This window comes from Anneissia japonica, unplaced genomic scaffold (genome assembly GCF_011630105.1).
Source record: "Anneissia japonica isolate Jap-2015-1 unplaced genomic scaffold, ASM1163010v1 scaffold287877_len585272_cov192, whole genome shotgun sequence".
Taxonomy (NCBI): Eukaryota; Metazoa; Echinodermata; class Crinoidea; order Comatulida; family Comatulidae; genus Anneissia; species Anneissia japonica.
In genome coordinates, this window is record NW_022686151.1 from 492,587 (window position 1) to 501,532 (window position 8,946).

General features: G+C 34.1%; 2 protein-coding genes across 3 annotated transcripts in view; one reads left to right on the forward strand and one right to left on the reverse strand.

Annotated features, from left to right (window-relative positions):
- LOC117113599 (histamine H2 receptor-like) overlaps window positions 1–2,762 on the forward strand; it is a 10,090-nt gene extending 7,328 nt beyond the window's left edge. For both annotated transcript variants that reach the window (XM_033257002.1, XM_033256993.1), the window contains one exon: window positions 1,247–2,762. In XM_033257002.1, coding sequence (XP_033112893.1) covers window positions 1,296–2,630 — 1,335 coding nt within the window. In that variant the 5' untranslated portion in view covers window positions 1,247–1,295 and the 3' untranslated portion in view covers window positions 2,631–2,762. The remainder of the gene's footprint in view (window positions 1–1,246) is intronic.
- A 1,115-nt stretch (window positions 2,763–3,877) lies between these two features.
- Window positions 3,878–7,409, reverse strand: LOC117113480. Its single transcript, XM_033256819.1, has 3 exons — window positions 7,403–7,409; window positions 5,230–5,727; window positions 3,878–4,854 (listed from the first exon to the last, which is right to left on the reverse strand). Exons 1-3 carry the CDS (start codon window positions 7,407–7,409, stop codon window positions 4,706–4,708), a joined length of 654 nt encoding a protein of 217 aa, XP_033112710.1. The 3' UTR covers window positions 3,878–4,705.
- Between the last annotated feature and the right edge of the window lie 1,537 nt (window positions 7,410–8,946).

Genomic DNA, 8,946 nt, shown 5'->3' on the forward strand with positions numbered 1-8,946 from the left:
GGCGAAAATACTAAGCTAAGGGGAAATTTTAACGACGTTAAAGAGTAATATAGACCTCACGGAGGAGAAAATAAAATAAAATTTTGTTAATGAATGTAAACAGTGTAGTAAAGAGATTGACAAATTCTTTTAATTTATATCAAAGAAGAAATACATAATGTCTTATTTTGGGGATTTCAGTGGAGCAGACAGCGTAATAAAAATAAATATAAATAAATATAATAATAATAAACTCCAGCGAGTTAGCTAGAGCATGGAGGTATTTTTAAAATCAAATACGTAAGTGACCTCCTTTTTTAGATCTTAATGCACCTTTGACAACAACGTTTTGGACAAGTATACTCATTTATTACAGTCAACGTTTTCTTCTAGTTTTCTACCATCGCTGGTGCTGGGTGCCACACTAGTGTATTAAGGTGGTATATGTAAACACTGCAAAATGATGACATAAAAAATGTGTATTTTATAACATTTGTACATTTGATGCTGATTGATATTGGAGATAATAATATTAACAATATTGATAGCATATATCTCCACCCAAAAATTGGGTGTTTAAGGCATAGTGCCTTAAAATGTCTCTTTTTTTAAAATTTTAAAAATAAAGTTAGAAGATAAAGTTTAAAAATTTTACAAAATTTATGTAAATTTTGCTTCATGGTCTTCATAGGCCAAATATATTTGACTGAGAGGGGATACGAGGTCAATTATGTTAGCCTACAAAAGGAAGTTGACTCAGATTGTTAGGTTGATAGAGACGATTCTTAAACACAATTTACAAATCAGATTTTATGATGGTGTGTACACTGACCTGTCCTCACCTTTCTTAGAACATTTCAGCACTTAAAACTAAAGATAACATGGTCATATCTTGGTTTTTTGCTTTTCTATGGAACATAATTTTTTGGGTCTCAAATTACATAATGTGGGTACAGAAATCAAATAATTTTTTTTTTCAAACTAAGCACATCAAATATTAAATAAATAAATAAATAATAGTATTAAATAAATTACATAGAAATACACATAATCAGCCACATTTTGTATTTTGTCATTCAACTGCCTGGTAGCTGCAGCATACCAACAGTTTTGTTGTTCTGTATTCAATAGTTCCAACACCTGGCAATTAATTATCAAACACAAATACTGACATCCTCCACCAAAACGGGGGGGGGGGGGGGGGGGAGATCACTGAATGTTTATAGGTGTATTTCTAAATATTTTTAATTTTCTTTTATGTATGCAGGTTATACAAGAGATGACATTATCATAGATTCCATGCTTATTGATATTGGATGGAAGGTATAAGCATGAGCTCGAACTTTGTGATACCGTTGCAGAACATCAAGCCTGAGATGTTGTCACTCGCTCCGAACTTGCTCAACTCTGCTAATACCACCACCTCAATGATGACACTTGATAGTGATGTTCTAAATGCCTCCACAGAAGATGGTGTTCAGTTGGAACTCTACAATATTTTCACAATCCTGATTGTTATTCCTTTTGTTTTCTTGACTCTCTTTGGGAATGTGATGGTCATGTTAGCTGTGATGCGATACAAACGTTTACAAATTCCATCAAATTATATCTTGGTTAATCTTGCCATCGCCGATATTATAGTTAGTATTCTTATGCTGTTTATATGTATTTTACAAGTGTTTATGTACAAGTTTGACACAGGAAAATTATGTAACATTCCGTTCTGTATCATCACAATCGCATGTTCCGTTTCATTGCTTAGCCTTTCAATGATAGCATACGACCGTTATCTCGCACTTGTTAAACCGCTAAAATACACACAGCAACTAACTTCAAAACGTGTGGCTGTATACTGTTTAATAATGTGGCTGTATTCAATAGTTGTTGCAATATTGCCGTTATTACACTCATGGCCAATTGAGACAGACTATAAACACATCTGCAACTATTTAGACATTGGCTATACTATTCTCATTCAGCTTGGAGTAACATTTGTTCCTGCATTTTTATTAATATTATTTGCATATATAAATGTTTGGTCTGTTGCAAGACACCACTCAAGAGCTATTTCAGCTGTGCAACTTTCCCTTTTTCCAGGACTTTTCAGCAACAGAAACTACCACATGTTCAAAGGTAATAAATACTCAAGGACTCTAACTCTCATATTTGGAGTTTATTCCTTTACATGGGTGTTGTATGTTATATCAATTGCCATGGACATAATTTTTTTGAAAAGTGGAAGATATTATGAGTTTTATAAGTATACTGGCATTCTTATTTTAGTGAATTGTTGTGCTAATCCATTGGTTTATGCTTACCGAAACCAGGACTTTAAAGCAGCCTTTCGAAGAATACTTAAAACAAAACTATGGTGTTTGTTCAAGAGAGGGCGACATTCAGATTTAGAAAGGAGACCATCAAGAGCATCAGATCAACTCAGCAGAACCAACAGCTTATGTACAAACCTACAACAATTACAACTTCTGTATCAATTTGATGCAAACACAACTATTACGATTCCTGCATCAGGGTCCGAGGCTGCTGCAGCTAATGGTCACTTGGGTTTACCACCGAAAATTCCACCCACACCAAGTAAACAATTAGCATTGCAAGAACATCAAATCCCACCAAAAAAAGTTGTTGCATTATAAATGTGTATTTCTAATTTTGAAACATTTTTGTTTTGGTGGCTCTTTCCTCGATATGTATTAATTTATACTGTTGTTTAATTATAGTATCATCATGAATTATTGCATTACATTTGATGTGTTTTTGATAATTTTTGGTCAGGTTCTTCTGTTATTTATTGCACCATCCAGCTCTATGTCTCTGGGTATTTTATCAAGCATAATAATTGTATATAATCACAAAACTTTCAATCTTGTGGCCTAATGTAAGAATTTGTACCTGTGCAAAAATATTATATTAATAATAAATTATAAAAAAGCACAGCAACTGTAAATGGTTTTCATTTAAGAAGTTTGTAAATTTATTTATATTTTGCTGATTATTTTAATGAACAAATAAAAAAGGACATAGAATATTTTTAACAGTATATTTATCAAAACAATACAACATACTGAGATATGGTATTACACCTGAAATCACAGGAAAATTAATATAGTGTGTACTACAAAAAAAAAAAAGTCAATCATCAACTATAGTGCCCTCTGGAGAGTGAAATTCTATTATAATATAACTAGCTATTTTAATAATTTTTATGGTAAGTATTATTTTTTTAAATATTACTGTTAAGATGGGACTTTTTTATACCTTGTTTAGTTTGACTCACCTTTAATCAATGATATCTCTCAAGTCAAAAGGTTGTTTCATACCAAAACCAAAGTCAGTATCATCACTTGCAAAGTAAAAAACCTCAAGCCAAATTTGATGCTTTAAGTAAATGTTTGTGGTTGTTGTAATTAATGTCGTCGTCCAGCAGCATCTCTGCTCTTAGCAATAAGTAAGTTCCTCACTGATACATACAGTAATCAGGTGGTACAGTATTTGGTAGCATCTCTCATCTAATGCTGGGCACTCACTGCATTGTACGACTGTCATCCGATGAGCCAAACTCCATTTCCTGTGAGCGTTTGATGACGCAGTACCATCTGCTGATCGACGGTGGCAGTCTGAGCAGATCGTCATTAAAAAACAATCAGTTGCATGTGCATTGTGGCATTGTGTTCTCTATGGAATCACATTGGCCGATGACCGTCATGTGCAGTGACTGCCCAGCTTTAGTGACTATAGAGACAAAAATTGAATCCACACTATCAAATAATCATTTTTTTTGTCAAAACTTTTAAAAAACTAAAATTTTAAAGTGAATGTTTTGACTTAATTAATAAAAAAATTAAATCAATATTTATACTGATATAGATTGTATTATTAGTATTACATTGTATTATTTATTAAATTAAAGCTTTATAACAGTAGTAATTATAAAATGCAAGGAGGAAGCTTAAGTGACGTGTGATAATGAGACAAGTTGCTTCTAATACTGTATACAGTATTTCTAGAAACCTGAATTAAGTATAGTGTTGCTGTCAATATAAATTATTTATTATAAAAAATGGATGAAAATAAAATATTTCACCAAAAATCCTATCACCTGGTACAATTTTGTTTGTTTCAGTTTGTGTGTTGTGTGCCTGATAATTTGTTTGTGAATAATTTTTTAAAATTACAAATTACTAATTGTGCCACTAGCGTATTCTTTCTATAATAAGAAGGTAGAAATTCTATGTTATAGAATATGTAGGAATTTTTTATTTTGAATTTCAAAAAATCAAATTTTTAATCTAGCATTTTTATGTTGGTATAAAAATTTGTTATATTCATTTATTGAAAACAAATTTGCAAGCTATAAAAAGAACATAGCAAATATACACAAACAATGCAAAGTACTTAAACCTGATTTGTATGTCCATTGTAAAATCATTTGCAACATCATTTTGTTTGTCACAAAACACAACAAAACATTTTTACTATTAACACATCAGTTCCTGTATAATTCCAAACCATACAAACCATACTGCTGCTTACATACAGATGAGGTCATTCAAGACACTCTCATGCCTCAGACATATTATGTAGTGTCTGAGGGAATTACTTAGGGAGTAGTTTACCTCAGTCGGTGTGCTGAGCCGTGGAGATCTTGACAAAACCTTGGTCACCAGAATTCCATCTGCTCCCATTCTTACTTTATTTAAAAACTCAACTTTTAGTCTTTGACTGGAATAGGTTCACTAGGTTTCTTAGAATAGGATAACCAGGAGGGAGTTAAGGAGAATCCTATTGCCTTCCAGATGGAAGATCCAGCTTCTTCTTGGATTGCTGCATCGCTGATTACATTCTTAGTTACACTTTTACCTGGGTAAAGAAAATTACATATTTAATACATTTTTTTGGAATATTTATATTATATTATATATTATTCCTATATTATTACGGTAACAGCTTTGTCTGATAGCAGCTTAATATTAAATGATGACTGTTTCCCCTTTCTAGAATGCCCTTCACTCCCACATTAGGTGTTCCACAACTTTAAAAAAATAAACTTTTCCCTTCTGGCTAAATAATTAAACCAATTTTTAATTTACATATTTCTTACTAGCAGTATCAGTGTGCTAAGGGCCTACTCTTTCAAAAGATGCACACGAAACATTAGAGATCCATTCATGCATGCATTTGTAATATATTGGTGAACATTGATAAAACGAAATATAATATTAATAAGTCACTAACCTAACATTGTAGCCTGTTCTACAACTACATCAGTTGCCAATACATTCTTAAAGAACTGTGCCATCATTTCTCGGACCTCTTCCATCACCATAACATGTTTCATAAGATTTCTGACGGACTCTACTACCTCCTCACTCCTTAACACCAGTTTCATTACAACAATTAATTCATGTTTAATGTCTGGGTCATTCAATGTAGCAGCTAGAACATCTTTGCATAAATGAGCAAGTTTCTGCTGGGTCTCTTCATTGGTAATCACTGTGTACACAAGTTTATTAGCAGCTATTTTTGTTTCTTCGCGATCTAACACTTCCTGTAAAAATCTCACAGCAAGTTTCTGAGTGTGGTCATCATTGGCAATAGCAGTTAGAAGACCTTTTGAAAATTCCTCTGCCTTAAAAGCCACTTGCTCATCTTCTAATGAACGAGTGGCTACCTGCGACACTTCTTCAACAACATTGGTACGTATAGGTTCTTGAAAAATGTAAAGAGCTAAACCTATGAAAAAAAAAGAAGGAAAATGTAAATTGTCAACATCAATCAAAAGCAAATTTAAAACATTATCACTAGGAAATTAAATTAACATTGTACATCTGCCAAAACATCCACCCACTCTTTCAGTTTTCTAAGAATATTTTATGAAAGGCAATACAGTAAAACAAAAACACAGTAACTTCAAAAATAGACATACTGAAACTTCAACGTTTCAATCTATTTAATCATTTTCAAGAATCATGATGAGAAAACCTTATCTATGTATCCATATATATTTACAATATTGCAGAAGTATGTTTAAGCAAAATTAAAACTGTCCCATAAAATGAAAGAGGTGTGTCTCAAAATGTGTGCAATTTTTTTTGTCTGAACAATTTCAATATTTATATTTTGTAATACATGTTAATGTTTTTTTTTGTGTATATTATATTGTCGTGGTAGTTGTTTTTACGTAATTTGTAATTATATTACTGTATAATGTTTGTAAATTAATGTCCCAAAATAAAAGGTACAACAAATAAATAGTGTATAATACGATAACTTCACTACAAACACAACAAATATTAAAGACACAAAACCTCGCCATGTTGCAGCATATTTATGTACTGAAAAAAACAATGGTCCTGGGTCGATCCTCTCAATCTGCCAGGCCTAGAATCATAGGCCTCGCATGGCAAGCCCATCATTGGAGTAGTGCATGCCGTCTGGACCACTTCCTGTGCACCAACCAGAACCCCTAATTGGGACCTTTTTACAATTTTTTTTACCACAACAAATTTAATGGACTCAAATAATAATATTAATAACATTAATTTTTATCTTGATCCATAACATAATGACAGTCCTGTGTGAATTCTTTATACTTTTAGTTGGACATTAAGTATGGACTTGATGGAAGTAAAAAAAAAAGCCTAAAAAAGAGTTTTTTTCTCCTTATAAGATGAGTACTGTCACATTATGTGATCAATTTATGTTATTTCTTGTTTATCCAACATAAAGATTAATAAGGTAAAAAGGGGTACACATTGAGCCTGCTACCCTTGGTAAAGCAGTCAGCTACCTGTTCTATTCAATACATACTGTACATGCCAACACTCCTGTTTTGGCGGGAGAATCCTGTTTTGCTGACTCCCGGCCAATTCTTTTTCTCACATTTTCTTACATGATTCCCGGTGTACTAATACTACATGTACTGATGTTACTAATTATTTATTTTAGTTAGAACTACTTTTTTGACTTGGAGCACATGCTCCATTATTCTGTCAGTATTGTTTACTTGCGGAGCAATTTTCGTAGAGCGTCTGTTCTACGGCCTAGCGCGCGACTTGTTGAACGTAAGAAAGTTGCGGCTCTGTCTTGAAAGAGGCAAGACGTATGTGTTAAGACACTCTGTGTAGAGACAGTGTTCGATTCTGTGCAGTAACTTTCGAAGAATAATCTTTGTTGCACTTATCTGGATATTCCCTGGTGTCGGCGATTCCGACAGTGATTGGCTTATCGTGCTATATACTTATCAACCCATGACAAATGGCATACCTGCCAACCCTACGTATTTGACTTTTCTACCACCTACCGAATTAGCAGGCTGTTCCTACCGGTTTTTTTTAAATCAAAAATAAATTGAAAATCTAAGAATAAGTAATCTACATTACGTCCACGCGGTATTCTGCCTACCCACCGTCCATAAGAGAATGCTGCTATTTTAAACTGCGATAAGGCAAACAAACATCGCCCCTCATGTTTTATTATAGTCTATGCCAAGCAGATTATAAACTGCATGCTGGTTTTCATGCGGTGTATGGTGGACAGAGATTATGAGAATTGTAGGCAGCGTTGCCTACAATTATGCCGTGACCTGGCTCAAATTATGCCAGATTGAGCCAAATTATGCTAAATCTGCAAAAATGTGGTTCTAAACACCGCCACCAACGATTGCAGGCCTACTCGCACTAAATATACACCCATAAAGGTTGAAAAAATGCCCAAGCATAAGATATTTTTTGAGAATTGGGGTTGGGCGGGATTTTTTTTTTGCTGTCTATAGGCCTATACAACAGGCCTTACAAATAATATAGGCCTATATTTATTTTTTTAATACAATTTAGGGGGATGTGATTGCACAACGGTCAGCATCCGCCCAAGACTTTTTGGCCTATGAATCAATACTGTTGATGTGTTAGAAGTTGTCTCCAAACGCATTTATTTGTGCTCAACTCGCCCAACATCTCTGGTTGTTAGAGTTTCAAGTTTATTTAACTCCAGTTGTATATTCTACTACTGTCTTCAGAAAGAAGAAGCAGGAAGTCAACACACAAAGGGCAGGAATATGCTCTTGAAATCAAATTTAAGGCACTCAGTGAAGCTTGGCAGAATGTCAGGTCTTTGAGTGAGACTATGAAGGATTATAGGAGGTAATCTGACAATAGAATCACTGCAGAATTAAATCACTGCAGAATTAAAGGAAAAGAAAAATTTACTGATGGAGAAGCAAGTGCGAGAGATAAAACTAAAAATGGCAGAAATAAAGCTCCAGCACCTGAGCCAATCAAATGAAATCCAGACCCAGATTGAGGTATCTAAGGCACAGAGTCAAGTGCAAGAAGAGATAGAAGGTGAAAAGGACGACAGCCAGTGTTTAGATGAAGACTGTGTGCAAGACGAACAAGAGAGTGTAGAACAAGGACAAGAATCTGTGATAGACAGTGTAGTTACCCTTTCACATACATGATAGATGGAGGAACGTTGTTCAGAAAAATGGACAAGAATCTGTGATAGACAGTGTAGTTACCCTTTCACATACATGATAGATGGAGGAACGTTGTTCAGAAAAATCGAAAACAGGCTAAGAGAACAGGATTCAGTGATATGGTAGACTCTGTTCAGTTAGAGGCTTTAAAGCTAAACGATCCCATCTATGCCAAAAACAATCTGATGTTCCATGAGGTGACCGACCGAAAGAGAAGCAATCGCATTCATTCTTCATTCAGCACTCAAGTATCCGATCCTACAACACAGGACACAAGGCCAAAGCCGGTATGTCCTCATTGTCAAGAGCAGCATTGGCTTTCACGATGTCCTTCATTTAAGTCCAAATCCGTGGAAGGCTGAAGAAAGTTTTTTAAAGAAAGAAAGCTGTGCATTAATTGCCTTACTGCTGGACATTTCTTGTCTTCCTGTCAAAGCCTATCTTTTGCAAACTGTTTCCCGAAAAGCAAGTTTTTG

Bases quoted from the DNA above. Each gene is read 5' to 3' on its own strand.
- LOC117113480 (XM_033256819.1), bottom strand. The intron at 4,855-5,229 runs GTTAGTGACTTA...TTCTTTACCCAG, and splicing joins AGAACAGGCTACAATGTTAG to GTAAAAGTGTAACTAAGAAT.